Below are 18,287 nucleotides of genomic sequence, written 5' to 3'. Positions count from 1 at the left end.
TGGTTAAAACTTGGTACTGGTCGTGCCAAGATCATGGACCATTTATTTAAGAGTTGGACTCGATCATCCTTGGGGGGTCCCTTCCAACTCTGAATATTCTGTGATATTTCCACACAGATGGCTTGGGACTGAAACCCCAGTGGTTTCCAGTAGGACAAACAGCTGTTGTTTTTAGGGTGATCATCCAGCTGAGCTCCAGCAGGGCACGGAGATCTGTCCTGCTCGTGGGTGGCTGCAGCAGAGCCCGTCTCACAACCTGAGGGAAATCCCAGCCCTGAGGGAAATCCCAGTCTGGGAGAACACTTAGAGGGATGGGGGATTGCAGCATGACTTGACTTGTACAAAGCTGAGGGCAGCAGGTCCTTCAGAGCCTCTCCCAGCCGTGGTTGGGCCGGGCTGGGCTTTTTCTGGGCTCATCTCCCAGCGTGGCAAAGTGGACTTTTGTTAAAAGCACTTCAGCCCATGCCAGCTGTGTCTCTGACACCCTTCCCCTGTGCTTGGCAGCCTGGCCCAGTGTCCCTGTTCCACCCCTTGAAGGCCACCCTGGAGCAGACCCAGCCCACAGCGTTCAACAACGCCAAGGCCTTCCTGCGCCAGAAGAGCTCGGCCTCCCTCAACAACGGGGGTGCTCTGTGAGTATCCCCTGACCCCCCCCAGAACCCTCACTGGGTGTGTCCATCAAGCCCAGTTCCATGGCTCTGGAAGTGGGAGCACCAAGACCAGCAGTCCTGTCAAACCGTGGCTGGGACGATTCCCGTTGGTGGCTTCCAAAACGCCTCCGTCCGTCTCTGCTTCCCGCTGCTGCCTGGGGTGGGACACTGGGGTCTCCAGACCTTTGTGTTTCCTCAGTGGTCTCCCTTGAATCTTCATGGCAGAGCTTTCCATTGTGGGTGGTTGTGAGTGGGAGTTTCCTCGCGGGAATTTGGGATCGTTGCAAAACAAGCAAACAAACCCCCATCCGCCAAGGAGTTCCTGGGAGTCCAGGGGGTCCTTGGGAACAAGGTCATCCCTGGAGCTCAGGGCACTTGGTAACAGCAAGAGCTTCTTTAGACTTGCCACGACAGAATGTGTCTCTTTGGGCAAAATAATCCCTCCCCAGAGAGCTTTCCAAACAGTTCTAGGAACAGAATTCCCTAAGGAATTCTCCATTTCCTGCTCTCCAGGTGACTTTCCTCTGGGTCACACAACTGCTGTGGATTTTTAGGGATAGACATCTGAGGTTTAAACATCCCAAACAACCCTGATGGGGGCATTTTGGAAGCCACCAGTGGCTCAGCAGTGAAACCCGTGGGTGCCACTGGACTTTGAGTGAATGTCCTTTAGTTTTGGTGTTTGACCACTGTCCAGCTTGTCCTGCTCACAGAATTGGCCTGAGCTCCAAAATTCTTCGTTCTTCTTCATCAGGAATTAAGTCACAGAAATTGCTTTTCTCAGTTACTGAAAAAAAAAAAGAAAATATGGCTGTTGTGATTTCCTTGTTCTCGTGGGATCTTCAGGCTCTGTAGGATGTGATCCTGGAGAAACCCAGGGGACCTCAGAGTTTCACCAGCAGCTCTGGTTTCCCAAGTTTGCCCCACTGCGAGTTCAGCAAAGTCATCTTTGTGAAGGAGTGACTGTTTCTCCTTCCCTCTTTTCCTTCTGGCAGCCCAGCCCCAGAGGGGGGGATCAAAGAGTCCAGCTCCTGGGGGACCCAGCGCACCCAGGACGTGTTTTATGAAACCAGGACCCCGGCTTTTGAGCGAGGCCACTCCGAGGAGATCCCCATCGAACGGGTGAGCACGTGGGGGGCAGGTGGGAGGGCAGGGCATGGGGAGGGGCAGGAGATTCCACAGCTGTGGTAGGACTTTAGAAATTGTAGAAAATGTTCAGGAAACCGGGTGAAGAGAGGGTGACACGCATGAAATGGTCGAGCTGCCCCGTGAGGCAAGTGTTGCTCTTACAACTCCAAATTTGCTTATGAGGGAAGACCAAATCCCAACAGCTTCCACAGCCTGATAGCTGTGATGGGACACCCTTTCCATGGAATTCTGTCTTGCTGCAATAAGCTACCTAAGGTTATCCCTTCCCATTGTCTCAGCCCCAGTGCCATCAGTGTCCCAGCTCGGGTCAGGGGTTTCAGAGGTCACACCTGGGGCTCGTGGCTGCTGGAAGAGCCCGGCCCAGTGCTGTCCTTGCTGCAGAAAGCCCAGCAGACAGAGAGTAACCTTCTCCACAGCTCTTCATTTACTCTCTGTCCCATCCCACCATCTCCTCACGACGACATCCAGCCTAGCAAAGCATGCTCAGGTGACGGCTTCAAAGCTCAGGTGATGGCTTCAAAGCTGATGTTCATGTTCTTGCTACTGAAAACATGTCATGTTTCCATCAGGTGGTAGAAATGAGGGAAATCAGCCCCACAGTTGCCAATGGAGAGCCCCAGCCAGGCCTGGAGAGCCAGGGCCGGGCGGCCTCCATGCCACGCCTGGCTGCCGAAACCAAGGTGAGCGGGGGAGTCCTCACTGCTGGAGGGGGCCAGGAACTCAGGGGCTGCTCTCTCTGCTTGTTGTGTTGCTTGTGGATGTTTGTTTTAGGAGGTGTTTGCTGATCTGGAGACAGGAAGCCTTTATTCCAGCAGGTATTGGTGTGCAGTCACAGCGCTGCCCCTGGTTTTACTCATCCCTGGTTGCAGCAAAAAGCAGCCCAGAGATTTCCCTCTGGCTGGGGCTGAGGGCTGCCCACCCAAGGGTGTCCTCACTGACTGGGGGCAATGCCACTTGCCAGAGAAAGACATGTATTTCCCATTGCCAGCTGTGGGTCATCATCAGACAGCCCAGCAGGACATGCTCATGTGCCTTGGCCTTGGAAACATCAGATGTGCTGTGACTGTCTTAGATGAATGTAGGAGAGAACAGTAGGGAGCCTGTGCCTGGAATGCTGCTTTGGGACACTGAGCATCCTCCTGGTTTTTCCTCTTCCCACCACACTCAGCACGTGCTGTACTGTTCTTGTCCAGTGAAATGGTGTCCAGGAGATCCCTTGGGTAGCTTTTCCTAAAGAAATCCCATCATAGAGTCACTTCTCCAGCAATTTGTGGACACTGCTTAGTGTGTAGGATGTCAGAGACCATTTCTGGCCATTCCACATGTTCATTGCTGACTGTTTGTCCCAAACACTGTCCAGCCACTGTCCTGCTTCCTGTGTGTCAGAACATCTCTTCACTCATGTCATGTCTCATTCCAAGGGCCTGATTCCTGATCAGGAGGGAGCAGCCTGGGTTTGGGGGCTGTTCCCATTGCTCTCTGTGGGAAGCAGAACATGAAAGAGCTGCTGTACCCTAAAACTCAAAGCCTGTGCTCTGCACACACAGCAGCAGCTCCAGCCCATGGAATCTTTGTGCTCCCAGCAGGGAGCCTGTGCCTGGAATGCTGCTTTGGGGCACTGAGCATCCTCCTGGTTTTCCCTTTTCCCACCATACTCAGCTCATACTCAACTCAACCTGTGAGTTTGGCCAGTGAAATGGTGTTGAGGATTTCCCTTGGGTAGCTTTTCCTAAAGAAGTCTCATCAGAGAGTTGGCTTTTACAGCAGCTTGTGTGTGTAGGATGTCAGAGACCATTTCTGGCCATTCCACATGTTCATTGCTGACTGTCCCAAATACTCTCCAGCCACTGCCCTGCCTCCTGTGTGTCAGAACATCTCGTGTCTCATTCCAGGGGCCTGATTCCTGATCAGGAGGGAGCAGCCTGGGTCTGGGGGCTGTTTCCATTGCTCTCTGTGGAGAGAAATGGAAGAATGCAGCATGAAAGAGCTGCTGCACCCTAAAACTCAAAGCTTATGCTCTGCACACACGGTAGCAGCTCCAGCACATGGAATCTTTGTGCCAACGTGCCAGGGCTGGCACAGGCTGCCCCTCAGCAGCGAATTTCCCAGCTGGCTTCAGAAGGTGCAGCCTTTGTGTGAGCTGGGATTCACTGCGTTATCAGGAGCACTCCTCAACATGCTTAATAAAAGCACCAGACCCCAAAGCAAACCCATCCTCCCTGCCTTCCCCCTTCCCAGAGCAAAGTTATCCTTTATCCTGCAGCACCAGTAGCATCTTCCCGTGCAGGGGGATGTGGTTGGCAGCAGCAAGGCCAGCAGGGCGAGCCTTTCCTTGGCAAACTCCTCTCCGTGGCACTCAGGTTTTGCAGAAGGGAGTGTCCCTGGCACAAGTGTGTGGTTTGTGTCCCCCAGGGCGTCGCTGCCCCTCGTGGAAGTGCCTCATCTGGTTGTGAATCAGGCCGGGAATCCCCGAGCAGATCTAACCTCATTTAACAGTACACGTGTAAATAATCCTGGTCGTGGCTTTGGGTGAATAACTGACGGACTTTCTGTGTGTGTCTCCTCCCTCCCCCCTCCCTCTCACGTTCTGCTCTGTCCCTCCCCAAACTTTTGAGTTCTTTCTAACTCTCCTTTGCGACGCTTTCTTGTTTCTGGCTGTCTCCCTTTCTGTTCGCCCGCCGTCCCTCTGTCTTTTTTACGTTCCACTTTTTTAAAAAAAATATACCTTCCCCGTGTTTTCAACCTCCCCGTCTGCTGTCCTGCCCCCATCCCCTCCCTCCCTGGTCGTCATGGTGTCTGCTGCCCATCTGCCGTGATGTCTGACAATGGCTGTACTGTGGGGCTGCTTCCAATAATGTCTCTCATCTTGTCCGAATTGTTTGCAGAGGAGCAAAGCACGGTCGCCTGGGAGTTACCTGGCAGTATGTAGTTTGCACTAAGTTGTATATCCTCTTAAATTCATGCTAAGAAATTATTAACCTGCCTTTGAACCCTCTACTTTCCCCCCCCTTCTCATCTGGAGCCCAATGCAGCTGCTCCCTCTTCCCACTTTGCTGTTCCCTCGATCCACGGTTGCACGTCGCACGCTCTGGTAGCTGGAGGGGAGGGGGTTATTTGGTTGTTTTATTTATTTTATTTGTTTTGTTTATTTTATTTGTTTTGTTTATTTTATTTGTTTGTTCTGCTTCTTGTTTGATTCCATATGCCTCGTTGCACGGGAATTTGAGGAGTGAAACCAATGGGTTTGGTAATGAAGAAGCAATTAGTGGCTCTCAGTGTAGCCTCCTGAGGTTTTTTGGGAGCCTCTGAGTGCCCTGTTACCCTAATGAGGGCATTGCCAGGATTTATGGAAAGGACATTCATTGCTTTGCCAATTCCCTTGGTGTCAGTGGGGACTTCTGTCCCTGGAATAAGCACAGAATTCCAGATTCCCTGGCAGAAGCACAGAAGCAGGACCAAACCCAAAGAGAAGTGTTCATTTGTCATCAGTTTGGCTGCCTTGTTGTTGGGAATTTTCTGGTACCTTCCTCCTGGCAGCTCCTGTGTGGATTTTGAATTTTGAAAATCTGGAGATGTGTTTTTAGTGGGAAGGACTTCCACTTGTCCCTTTTTTTGCCCATCAGACCATCCAGTTTACAGAACTCCCTGCCTTCCTTCAGCTTCAGGCTCAGCAGGACAAACATGAAGCTCCTCAGTATAATTTAATGCCCACACACTGAAGGCCACAAGAGGTGACAAAAACAACTGCCCTTCAGTGGGAAGCACCAAAATTTGGCTGACTGCCCATATTGCACCTTCAGAGCCAGGATAATCTGCCTGTGATGGGAGGGAGGGTGGCTCTTTCCACTCAAAATAAGGAGCAGAGCTGTGAAACAACTGGCTTGGCACTGGGTAAATATCACAGGATATTCAGAGAGCTGAATTTCAGGGTAAGCAAACAAAACAGAACAGACAGTAAAAATAATACAGGGCTCTTTGGAAAAGGTTACAGTGAGCAAAGTAAATGTTCTGTGAGGAGTGTTGTTGGAGGCACTTATTGGACTCTGAATTCAAACAAGTGTGAGGCTGAGGGAGCAGAGAACATCCTGAACTCCTTCCCTCTCAGACTGCACCACCGTGCTCTGGGGTCTCTCCTCAGAGCCAGGGAAGCCTCCAGAGGGTGGATGAAGCACTGTCTCCACACAGAGCCAGCAGAGAAGGAGGCGTGGGAATGCTCCTCTTTTTCTGAGCTTTCTACCTGGTGGCTGAGCAGTGGTAAAGGCTGTGGGAATACCTGTCCTGCCACCTTGTCTTGGGTTCTGCAGAGCATCTTCATAAGGCTTTGAACCCACAGGGAAGGGAGCAGAGTCTGGAGCTGCCCTGGCACAGGCAGGGGGTCCAGCAGTGCCATGGAAGGCAGGTCACTGCACTCGGTGTCCAGATGTTTGGCCACAAGTGATTGTAAAACAGGAATGCCAAACCCCAGTATTCATTTCTGGAGTTGTCCTGGTAGAATTGCAGGACATGCATGCTAACCTGCTTGTCCCAGCCACAAGGAGTGATGGTGGGACAAGAGAGGTTGAAATGTTGGATGGGATTGTCTTACCTGCAGGGAGGCAGAATTAATTTCTCGGTGCCTTGGCCTGTCCCTTGCCCACTTATCCCTGATCTTTCTCCCTCTCCACGTGATGCTCAGCAGTGCTTTCATGCTTTGGGGTGGCCACAAAGGCCCTGAAGCAGCTTTGGGTGAAACTAGTCTTGGAGGATTCTCTCTGTGAGGCGCTTGGCTACTGTGCTGTCCCCATGTCCCCGCTGCCCTCCTGGTGACCCTGTGCCGCTGTGTGTGCTGTCAAGTGCTGCCTGTGGCTCATGGTACCCGTGGGTTGGCACTCTGCTGAAGTGAAGCCCATCTCAGCCACCTGAGCTCACACCTGCCCCTCGATTCAGCGCTCGATCCCCCACCCAGCGAGTCCTCCTGCCTGCTGTTCCTGTCGTATCCAATTAACCATTTTTCTCCTCGCCCCTTTCTCTCGTTGACCCTGCCCACGGTGGGTGCCAGGCAGTGGGGCAGGGGCAGCCCTGCCCTCACCCTGCTCTGTGTGCCTCCCTCTGCCTTGCAGCCCATCCCGGACACGAGTCCCATGAAACGCTCCGTGTCCACGCTGACCCCGCAGCGCCCTCACGCCATGCACCTCTACGAGTACTCCCTGGAGAGGATGCCCCCGGAGCAGGGGCACCACCACCACCACCACCGCTGCCACCGCAGGAAAGAGAAGAAGCAGAAGTCCCTGGACAGGGCTGCCCATCACTTGGCCGATGGACAGGCTGGTGAGTGTCTCCTGGCTTTGTGGGTGAGCCCACAGCCCTCATTGCATGGGAATTTAGGGAGTGAAACCAATGGGTTTGGTAATGTAGAAGCAATTAGTGACTCTCAGTGTAGTCTCCCGAGGTTTTTTGGGAGCCTGTGTGTGCCCTGTTACCCTAATGAGGGCATTGCCAGGATTTATGGAAAGGGGACTGGTTGCTTTGCCACTTCCCGTGGTGTCAGTGGGGACTTCTGTCCCTGGAATAAGGCAGAAAGATGATCAAACCCAAAGAGAAGTGTTCATTTTTCATCAATTAACCCAAAGAGAAATGTTAATTTTTCATCAATTAACCCAAAGAGAAATGTTCATTTGTCACCAGTTCGGCTGCCTTGTTGTTGGGCATTTTCTGTTACCTTCCTCCTGGCAGCTCCTGTGTGGATTTTAGAAATCTAAAGAAGTGTTTTTAGTGGGAAGGACTTGACACTTTTTTTGCCCATCCAGTCTGGGAACTCCCTGCCTTCCTCCAGCTTCAGGCTCAGCAGGACACACATGGAGCTCCTCAGTATAGTTTAATGCCCACACAGTGAAGGCCACAGGAGGTGACAAAAGCAGCACAACAGGGTCCTGTTGATGGAGCTGGTGCAGCCCCCAGTGCCTGAGGTCAGACCTCACTGGATCTGCAGCTTCCTCAGGAGGGGCAGCTCTGATCTCTTCTCCCTGTGAGCAGGGACAGGACCCAGGGAATGGCTGGAGCTTGTCAGGGCAGGGTCAGGTTGGATCTCAGGAAAAGGTTCTTCCCCCAGAGGGTGGTTGGGCACTGCCCAGGCTCCCCAGGGACAGGGGGTGATTGTTGGGGTGAACTGTGCAGGGCCAAGAGTTGGATGGGATGATCCTTGTGGATCTCTTCCAGCTCAGGATCTTACTGTTCCAAACTGAAGGCTGTGCTGGGCTCCCCCACCCCCACCGTTGTGCCTCTGACAAACTTTCCAGCTCCTCTGCTAACACGAAGCTCCTCGGTGTAATTTAATGCCAACACAGTGAGGGGCCACTTGTCCTCCTCCCTGCGCCGGCCGGGTGGGATTGGGGGTCCTGCCTGAACTCAGGGACCTCCCTGCACACACCCAGGAGCCCCTCACGCTGGTGACCCCTGACCAACCTTCTTCTTTCAGCAGCCCAGGCCGGTGAGTCCTCTGGCAAGGACAAGAAGGAGCGCGGGCGGTCCCAGGAGAGGAAGCAGCACTCCTCCTCCTCCTCCGAGAAGCAGCGCTTCTACTCCTGCGACCGCTACGGCAGCCGGGAGCGCTCCCAGACCAAGTCTGCTGAGCAGAGCAGGCCCACCTCCCCCAACGGGGGCCCAGAGCAAGGCCCACACAGACAGGTGAGGAGAGGCAGGGTGGGACAGCAGCCCTGAGGTCTCCCAGGGGTTGGTTTGTGCACCTTTTCTGTGTTTTGCTCAAATGAACGGAGATGGAATGGGGAGGGAAGTCCAGGCAGGGGTGGATTGGGGTCTCCATCGGGGTCCTGCTTGGTGCTTCACACCTAAAATAGGCATGGAAGTGTCACTTGAGCAGCACCCACACAGTGAGGGACTCGAGGCTTCTCAGAGACAGAATCACAGAATGTGCCGAGGTGGAAGGGACCCAAAACATCATCGAGTCCGACTCCTGGCCCTGCCCTGGACCATCCCCAAGAGTCACACCGTGTGCCCAAGGCCCCACTGCCAGGGGCATCCTTGCTAACACAACACAGCAGCCTGGGGGACCCCACAGTTGGCAGCTCTTGTCTTGGAAGCTCAGAATGTTTCAGCAGGAAGTGGTTTGTTGGATGTTTTGAACAAATACCTCACCATTTTTTTACTATCGAGACCATTTCCTGGATTAAAAAAAGTTTGAAAATGCCTTAAAAAAAATTTAGGCAGCTCAGTATTTATCAAAACAATGTGGAATCACATTAAGGTTGGAAAAGCCCTCCCAGACCATCAAGTCCAAGCTGTGCCCGATGCCCACCTTGTCCCCCAGCCCAGGGCACTGAGTCCTTCCTTGAACACCTCCAGGGATGGGGACTCCATCACCTCCCTGGGCAGCCCCTTCCAGCGCTTAACAACCCTTTCCTTGAGGAAATTCCTCCTGATGTTCAAACTGAACCTCCCCTGGCACGACTTGAGGGCGTTCCTTCTGCTGTCCCTTGTTCCCTGGCAGCAGAGCCTGAACCCCCCCCCAGCTCCCCCCTCTTGTCAGGGAGTTGCAGAGAGCCAGAAGGTCCCCCCTGAGCCTCCTTTTCTCCAGGCAGCCTCCAGCACTGCTGGATTTGCCAGGAAAACCACAAGGGAAAAAACCCAGGCAGAGCAGAACAAGCCCTGATTGACAGCCCGACAAGCAACAACCCAAGTGTTTGATAGGAAGGAAAACTGCTCTTTAAAAATTAAAGGTCTGGTCTCAAAATGTTAGGTCACAAAAGGCTGAAGGATTTTTAAAACACTCACAGGGCTGGTCATGTAGTGCCCTGGGAGAATGTAAACTTAAATGCCAAAACAAGGGCCTGTTCCTCTCACTCGTGGCATTTTTTTAAATTACTGCAGCTTAGGTCACTCTCATGTGTCGTTATTAGTAACCCAGGAAAACTGCCAGGCTGTTCTACCACTCAAAAATCAAATGTGTAATATAAAAGAGGAGAAGGTGACACATTTCTGTTAAAGGAAATTGTTAGTTCAAGCCTGCCCAAAAAGCTTTTTGTTGTTATTTTTGCAGAAAATGGCTATTTAATCAAAATACATGTAATTTCCAACGTACAAAAAAAACCAGTCCCCCAGATCCTCCTCCCAGACCATCCAGTTCTGACCTCAGAAACAGAATCCCAGAATCCCAAAACACTTTGGGTTGGAGCTTAAAGCTCATCTCGTTCCATCCCCCCGCCACGAGCAGGGACCCCTCCCACTAGACCAGCCCGACCTTTGGGTGCAGTTCTGCACAAATCCACCCCAGAGCAGATTTGGTTTTGTCTAAAATGCCCCGACCGAAGCGGGTTTTTGAGCTGCTCCTGCCCAGTCCAGGTAAGGCGCATGTGGAGCCTGTGTCTGCTGTGGGTCCTTCCCCCCGGGCAGTGTCCCCTCCTGTCGGAGCCGTGTCCCAGTTTGCGTCCTACCGATGCTCTGCCCCTCCCTGTCCTTACTCACCCGCTCGCAGAACTTTGAAACTCTCCACCTCTTTTACATCTCGTGTTGAATTATTTCTGGAGAACCTCCTCCCCCTGACCGTGCTTGTCTAAACTCTCTCTTTTTTGCTTCTCTTCCCTCTTGTGACTTGTCTCTCCCTTCTGTTGCTTCTCCTTCTGTTTTACACCTGCCTGCCTTTGTGTTTGTCCGGTGTTTCCCCCTTTTTTATTTTTTGATTTGCTTTGTTCCAATTTTTATGTAGGGCAGTGGTTCAGTTAATGGGAGCCCCTTGCTGTCGACATCTGGTGCTAGTACCCCCTGCCGGGGTCGGAGGCAGCTCCCACAGACTCCACTGACCCCACGCCCCAGCATCACTTACAAGACCGCTAACTCCTCGCCCGTGCACTTCACCAGTATCCAACCCGGCCTCCCCACCTTCTCCCCGGGACGCCTGAGCCGCGGTCTGTCGGAGCACAACGCGCTGCTCCGCGGGGAGCACCAGCCGCCCCCGCCGCCCGTGGCCCGCACCGGCTCCGACCCCTACCTGGGGCCCCGCGACGACGCCGACAGCCCCTCGCGCGCCGCGCCCGAGGACACGCTCACCTTCGAGGAGGCCGTGGCCACCAACTCGGGGCGCTCCTCAAGGACTTCCTACGTCTCCTCCCTGACCTCCCAGTCGCACCAAATCCGCCGCGTGCCCAACGGCTACCACTACACGCTGGGGCTCAACACGGGCCCCGGCGCCGGCACCAGAGGACGTAGCTACTACCACGAAGCCGACGAGGACGACTGGTGCTAGCGGCCTGGCAGAGCCCTCCACGGCGGGCGGGTTTAATTATGATGAGTTTTATCATCTGGAAGGCCGGCGGGGCAGCCCCTGCCACGAGAACTGCTCTGCGCCCCCGGGGCCGGAGACGCTCCTGCAGCCTCTCTCCTCTCTTTGTTCTTTATTTATTTATATTTTTTTTTCTTTTTTTATTTTTATTTTTATTTTGTTTTGCACTAGACAAACGGAGGAAGAAGGCTCCCTCCTTTGGGGGAAGGCAGCACATCTCTCTGTCCCCCCTGGCCCGCCTCCCCACTGCCCTGTCTAGTCACAGACACGCACCAGGTGCCAAACTGGCGACAGAGGCGAGAAGCCGAGAGAAGAGGGATCCTCACCTTCGGTGGTGGAAGAGCAGACTGTCCGTCCTTCCCGAGATCGGCGCAGCTTTGGTTGGGCTATTTCTCAGTTAATTTATCAGCATCATTTTTTCCCCTCCCCGGTCGGGGTGGGAGTCGGGGGTTGCAAAGGACACACGGGGACAAGGATCACGCCCGCGCTCGGCCTCGACGGCCACTCCGAAGGGAGAGATGTACCCGAGCAACTGGGAGAGGAGGAACACAGCCCGGAACAAAGGACAGTCCATTGGGACTTGATGTTCAGCCACAGGAATTCCTTTTTGGCAGAGCTGGTGCCACCCCCGCCCCAGAGGTGACCCCGGCAGCCGGGACCCTGCTGTGACAGCGCTGCCGTGGGGGTCCCTCTTACCCCACCCACCACGTCGGGTCCTTCACACTGACACACCACAAAGCCACAGGAGAGCTACTTTGTAAGGACTGTTTTCCTTGCTGCTGAGACTTTCCATTCCGCCCCTCTCTGCAACACGTCCCTCACTGTTTTGTCTTGTTTACAATATAAGCTTGATTTAGCAAAAAAAAAAAACCACAAAAAACCCCCCACAACTTAAAAAAAAAAAAAAAAATTATCCTGAAGGAAAAAAAAGGGAAAAAAAAAACAAAAAAAAAGAGGAAAAAAAGCGTAGGGGTGAGAAGAAGAAATGTTATTGGTTTTATATCAAGCTATTAGATAGAACTTTAACTTTTCATTGTGTGCATTTTTGTAAATTGTACAGTAAAAAAAAAAAAAAAAGAAAAAAAAAAGAGAAAAAAAAAATTTCCTCTTTATGTAGAGAATTAGTCCAATTGTCATTCCAGGTCCCACCGTTTCTACCGAATGCTCCAGTTGTTCACTACTAAGTGCCTAACCTTTGAAATCTTTCACAGTGACGATGCAAACCTCTTTGCTTCGATGCATCAGACCTTGGGCGAGCGTGGGGAGGGCAGGAGGGGCAGGAGGGAGGGCAGAGCCCGGAGAGCCCCTTGCCCTGGAGGGTCCACGGGGCTCCCACCGCCCCCACAGTGCACTCGAGGGCCAGGTTGGAAGCTTCCAGCGGGGAAGGCAAACACGCTTTGGGGTTGGTTTGGGTTTCGTTGGCCTTTTTTTTTATTATTATTATTTGATTTGATTTGATTTGGTTTGGTTTTATCGGTGGGAGGGGAGCGATTGCAGCAAACAAACCCGGCCTTTTCTCATTGACTAGCTCTGAGGGAGGGATGCAGGTGGAAGAGTCCAGCATCTGCAGGGATGCTCTTGCAGGAGGAGCAGCGTCTCACCCAGACTGTGAGAGCTCTGGCCGTGCTCCGGGGGGCATCATCCTTGTGGAGGGCAGTTGGAGTGAGCCTTGGTTTTATTGCCTGTTAAGAGAAGGTCAAAATAATAATAATAATAATAATAATAATAATGATAATAATAATAATAATCAAAACCTCTAACTCTGATTCTCAGGGATGAGATTTCTGTGTTCTTGCAACGACTCTTGCGTTGGATGATTTCTTTCTTCTGTGCCCCTGTGGATTTCTGCACTGTGAGCCTGGCAAAGGGGCAAACGCGCTGTGCTGGCAGGGAGGGAGGCTGGAAGCAAAGCTGGGGCAGGACCTCCCATCCCTGGCTCTGCTGAGCTGTTGTAGGGCTGCTTTGGGGCACAGGGTGGCCAGAGGACACCAGGAATAAAGGTGGAGGGAAGAAGGGTGGGAGGTGTCAGACAAGCACATCCCTAAAAACCCTGTTAGGAAGGAGGAGAGGGTTGCACGGAGGAATTTTTTCAGGGGATCTCCCAAGCCCCAGAACTGTGAAGCTTCTCCAGATGAAGTGGTTGCTTAGGACGGGGAGAGATCCCGCTGGATCCCGGTGATCCCGTTTGGCACTGGGGAGGTTGGAGGGTATTGGATGCTACCAAAACGCTCAGGAGGTCTCTCGTGCTCTCAGCAAAAGCCTTTCAACCTCAGGCAGGGAGCAGTTTGCTGTAGGGTGGTTCTTCACATCTCCTGTAGCTCTTCTGTTGAGGAAATTCAACCTGTTTTTGGTTTGTTGGGGTTTTTTTTTCCGTTTCCTTCCGTGTTGGTTTTTTTCTTTCCTTTCGTTCCGTTAATAACAACCTCTGGCCGATCTCATCCCTGGATTCTGCTGAAGGAGAACTCCTGTCTGTTATCCCTGTCTCTGTATTTTTTTCTGTGCACTCCCAAGCACGGCAGTGTGGCAGCCGGAGCTCCCCGTGGGCCGGGCTGGGATTCCCAAAAGGAGGGCTATGCAACAAGATGACACGTTCGGACACACGTCCAAACCACCCCCAGTCAGAGAGACCTTCATCCATCCTGTAGCTTTACCTGCTGGATTTTCCTGTTTCAGGCTTCAGCGTGATTGTGACCAAATGTTTGATACGTTTATTTATTTTTATTTTTCCCTCCCTTGAACGAAGGCACAAACGCTTTGTTCGAAAAGTTTTAAAGAAAACGTTCCTCTTTTACTCCAGGAGGTTGAAGGGGAGGGGAAACACGATCTCTCTCTGCCCGTGCATGCAAACGTTGTAAAAAAAAAAAATGGGAAGCAAAAGAGATGTCTTTCTGTACGGAATAATTCTGCCTTTTCCCCCTTCCTCTCCCGTTTTAGACCCTCCAAAACCCCCAGCCCTGCACTAAAACACAGCCTTGGGTCACCCCCAGTTCTTAGGCAGGACATGAAGAAGCATTTTAAGTTGCCTAAATCCTCCCCCCTCCTCTCAGGGGTCGATGGCAGTGACAGCCAAGCCTGACCACAGCTGTTCATAACCCTCCCCTGACCTTTTTTTGCAGCCTCTCTGCTGTCTCTTCAACGCATCCATAATATTTCCGAGGTTCCTCATAGTGAGTTGCCAAACTTGAATTGCACCGATCAGTTTTCTGCATCCAGAACCAGTCTCGTAGTGGCTGTACTTTGAATTAAGTAATGTTTGCATGTAAAATATATACATATATACATATATATAAAACGAAACGAGAAAAAAAAAAAAAAAAGTATGTGCATGGAAAAAAACCAAAATGTTTATCTTCGTACTTTTTTGATACAATGTATTCATCAGTTGTTAATTTTTAATTATATTTGATATAAATTGGGGGTTTGTTGCAAAAAACTTTATATTTCAAAAAAACGGTGTTAAAAACGAGCGAAGTTCCGACCATGCAACACAAGCGGAGCTTTACCCAAAAAAATAAAAAGGAGGGAACCAAAAAAAAAAAAAACCACAAATGCAAGGAGAAAAAAAAAAAAAAAAAAAGGTTGTGATTGCCTAGTTTGCTGCCTGAGTAATATTTATCAGCCAAACTTTGAATTCTGCAGTTGTTTCTACAATTAACATTTTGTATGAAGCAAAGTCCTTGAATTAAAAATAAAAACTTAGCAAAAAAAAAAAAAAAAACAAAAAAAACAAACCAAAAAACAAAAACCTGACAAATTCCCAGCTGGTGTGTGCAGTGTGCCTGGTGAGCGGGGAGAGCTGTGGAGGGACAACCTGGGACAGCCAGTGGGAAACTGGGCTCAGTTCTGCCCAAATTGGGATGTTGTCAAGGAATTGGCCACTTTTGGGGTTTGTTTCCACAGAGGCTTCACAGAGGCTCGGTTTGAGTAGGGAGCTCTTTGCAAATTTGCCTTCCCAGTGTGGATCCAGTTGGAGGTTCCTGGAGTCCAACAGGCAGCAAAAGTGTAGGATTTAAGCTCAATCAGCCCAGCAGTGATTGATTCCTCCCAGGGTTTCAGCAGAGGGATTTTATCTTGTAGAACACTCTCACAGGTTGCCCATCCCTGGAGACATTCCAGGTCAGGTTGGATGGGGCTCTGATCAGCCTGATCTAGGGGAAGATGTCCCTGCTCACCCCAAAAGGGTTGGACTGGATGGCCTTTAAAGATCCCTTCCACCCCAAACTGTTCTGTGTGCAAAACTGTGGCTCCCTTTGGCTTTAACCCTGATTGAACCCTAAGCCCACTCCCAGCACATGTTCTTGGTGCTACCTCAGGTAGCCATAAAATCATGGATTGGTGTCAGGAGCCTGTCACGTGTCCAGGCCGTGCTGTAGCACTTGTACAAAAAAAATTTAATAATAATAATAATAACAACAATAATAATACTTCACCTTGAAGTTCCTTCTCCCAAGACTTGCACTGAGCAGAAGAAAAACCCGAGGGCTCTTGGTACACAGGGAAGGAACTTCTCATTCCTTTGGATAACTGGAGAACCACCCTCATTCCCTACTGGGGGAGAAATCCACTGTGTTTCTCCTTCCTCAGGCTCTGCTGGTGTCACACTGCTGACAATGCCAAGGACTCTCCAAAAATTCTCCAGGACAATGAATAGCAGCAGGACCGTTGCATTTTCACCCTTTTCAGAGCACAAGGTCTGTTTTAATGTTTGGCTCTTCTTCTCTCTCGTTGCATCGTTTCTGTGATGAGACCACCCAAGGTACCACCTGAGATTCGGTGTGGAATGAAAGGAAAAGGTCCTGAAATCCCTGCTGACCAGGTCAGGCTGTAGCTTTGGAAGAAAAGGGGTCACACAGGACATGATTAGTGGAGTTTGGAGCAGAAGATCTCGACTTGTGATCCGATCTGTGCGGGGCTTGGGGTTCCTGGGCAGGACAACAGTGGAGCAGAAGAGGAAAAGAGTAGGATTTTTATTACTTTTAAGAGCATTACTTTTGAGATATCCCAAAGAAAGATGAAGTGGAGGTTTCTGAGCAGTGTACAAGGGAGCAGAAGAGGAAAAGAGTAGGATTTTTATTACTTTTAAGAGCATTACTTTTGAGATATCCCAAAGAAAGATGAAGTGGAGGTTTCTGAGCAGTGTACAAGGGAAGGTTTGCAAAGGTTTGCACAAGATTTGAGGAGCAGGATCAATGTGCACCCCCACCTCAGAGGGGACCCCCATGGCATTTGCTCCACCACACCCACCTGGGGAGCTGGAACCTGCCTGGAGGACTGGATGAACCCCCTTTCCCCTCCAGATGTGTGCCACAGAGAACCTCCACAACCAGTTTACAACCCTATATATGTTTTAAAATCCTAAAAGCCTTTTGGTGAGTTTCTGCACTTTTAGAGTATTTTTTATTTCTTTTTTTTTTTTTCTTTCCCCCTCCTGATTTCAGTTGTATCCTTTTGGTCTGAGGCATCAACGCACCATCAACTTCTCCAGGGACTGCCTGAGTCCTGAAGGAGCTGGAGCAGGCAGGATCCCCCCTGCCACACTCAGAGCATCTCCCACATCCCAGACACTGGATGTGAGACCCTCGGGTTTGTTTTGCTCCAGTTTGATTTCAGCCAAATTCCACAAAACAGCTCTGTTTTTACACCATTCCTGCTATAACTCCATGCACAGCTGCTGTCAGGGGGTTTGCACAAGTTCTCTTCCCCCCAGGGGCACATCTTGCCAGCAGAGACTGCTGTATTTCCATTCCCTGTGGTTCCATTCCCTGTATCTGCACTCCCAGCCCTGTGGATAAAATCCGGATCAGCGTTTCCCAGGCCAGCCCCCCACACCCGGTTGTGCCATTAGGGGGTAGCATTTTCAGGCTTTTCCTACTTTCTAGGGAAACAGGAACATAAAGGGAAAAAGCCTGATTCATCTTGCCACTCTCTGAGGGTCGTTCCCTGAAATATTTGTCTTAGGATGCAGAAAACTCAGGGTGAGGCACCGAGTCCAAGGTGCTCAGGTAATTTGGCCTTTTGTATTCCCTGGAGCTGAGTTCCCATTCCAGCCACGTCTGCAGACGGTGCCTGCAGATTCCTGCCTGCCCTCCAAGGTGATGAATTATTTCTCCCAGAGTATCTCATCCCTCTTTATCAATTCTAAGTAGATCACCTGATATTTTCCGGGCTGTGAAAACACCGTTTGCAGAAAGTGCCTGATCACAATAAGGAGCCTCAACTCAACGCTGTCCCTCGGCACATTCCAAAATATTTTTGCAGAAGAGGCGAGTTTTGCATTTTTATGTGATAAAAAAGAGTAAACTGAGATACTTGGAGGGGACTGAATTGCCCAGGGTCGCTCGGCAAGGACAAGGTTGGGGTTGCTCTGCCTCCTTTGTGTCTCCGTGTTTCAGATCACCGGCGTGGCCGTGATTTTTTTGCATCCACAGGTTTGTAGTGGGATCCCAGTGAGCTGGCACTGGGAATTGGGCATCTCCCTGGGAGATGTGTTGGTTGACTGGGGGGAATTCAAAGGGAAGGGCAATTCCAGGGAGCAGTGAGAGAAGTGCTGGTGATGGTGACAGGGGTGAGGAGCTCTGTGGTGACCCTGACGGGTCTCAAGTATTTGTGGGGCTGACGTCCTGGGGTGGGTGAGGGAACTGCTGAGGGTGTTTGAAAAGGAAGGTCTGAGCAAACCAACCCCCAGTGAGGGGATGGAAACACCAGAACAGAGCCCCTCCACCCACCTGGGACATGCTGATGGAGCAGAGCTGTGTTAATTCAAAGCAAACAGTATCAATAACCGTAGTTTATTCATTTTATCCTCATCTCCACTTTCTGTCATTGCTCTGAAACAGAATATCCCAGCACTGGCTTTGTCTGTGTCTGTTTTTATTGTTTCTCTCTCTGTGGCAGCCTTTTCTCTGCCCAGCACGGCACAAACAGAGGAGGAGGAGGAGGAGGAAGAGGAGGAGGAGGCAGGTCCTTGTCCAGCTACTCCTGCACAAAAGTCTGACATACCCACAGGGGTGTAAACCCGAATTTTCTCACAGAAGGCTGAGGAGGGGAGTGGATGTGGTTGTGTTTCTGGATACAGCAAATGATGGTGTGTACAAAAAAAAGGATGCTGAGCTGAGCAACAGGACTGTGGCAGAATAATTCTGTGAATTTTGCAAGGTTTTTTTCCTCCTCGTGGATTGGAGAGCGTTTAAATGACTGGGTTTTACCTGTGATCCTAA

At 51.1% G+C, this 18,287-nt stretch overlaps 1 protein-coding gene across 5 annotated transcripts in view; it reads left to right on the top strand.

The window, feature by feature from the left end:
- CACNA1B (calcium voltage-gated channel subunit alpha1 B) overlaps positions 1 to 11,948 on the top strand; it is a 308,320-nt gene extending 296,372 nt beyond the window's left edge. For 2 of the 5 annotated variants that reach the window (XM_051807855.1, XM_051807859.1), the window contains exons 43-49: positions 505 to 632; positions 1,646 to 1,772; positions 2,369 to 2,479; positions 4,685 to 4,720; positions 6,899 to 7,106; positions 8,254 to 8,462; positions 10,498 to 11,948. In XM_051807855.1, the coding sequence (XP_051663815.1) occupies positions 505 to 632; positions 1,646 to 1,772; positions 2,369 to 2,479; positions 4,685 to 4,720; positions 6,899 to 7,106; positions 8,254 to 8,462; positions 10,498 to 11,034 (1,356 nt within the window). In that variant the 3' untranslated portion in view covers positions 11,035 to 11,948. Of the gene's footprint in view, positions 1 to 504; positions 633 to 1,645; positions 1,773 to 2,368; positions 5,090 to 6,898; positions 7,107 to 7,227; positions 7,287 to 8,253; positions 8,463 to 10,497 lie in introns of those variants that run through there. The other 3 variants (XM_051807858.1, XM_051807857.1, XR_007907763.1) reach the window with 3 other exon arrangements.
- The last annotated feature ends 6,339 nt before the right edge of the window (positions 11,949 to 18,287 follow it).

The sequence above is a fragment of the Manacus candei genome, unplaced genomic scaffold (assembly GCF_025592945.1).
Source record: "Manacus candei isolate 608988 ecotype Guabito, Panama unplaced genomic scaffold, ASM2559294v1 h1tg000071l, whole genome shotgun sequence".
Lineage (NCBI taxonomy): Eukaryota > Metazoa > Chordata > Aves > Passeriformes > Pipridae > Manacus > Manacus candei.
The sequence above is the reverse complement of the archived record's forward strand: the minus strand, read 5'-3'. Positions and strand labels throughout refer to the sequence as shown.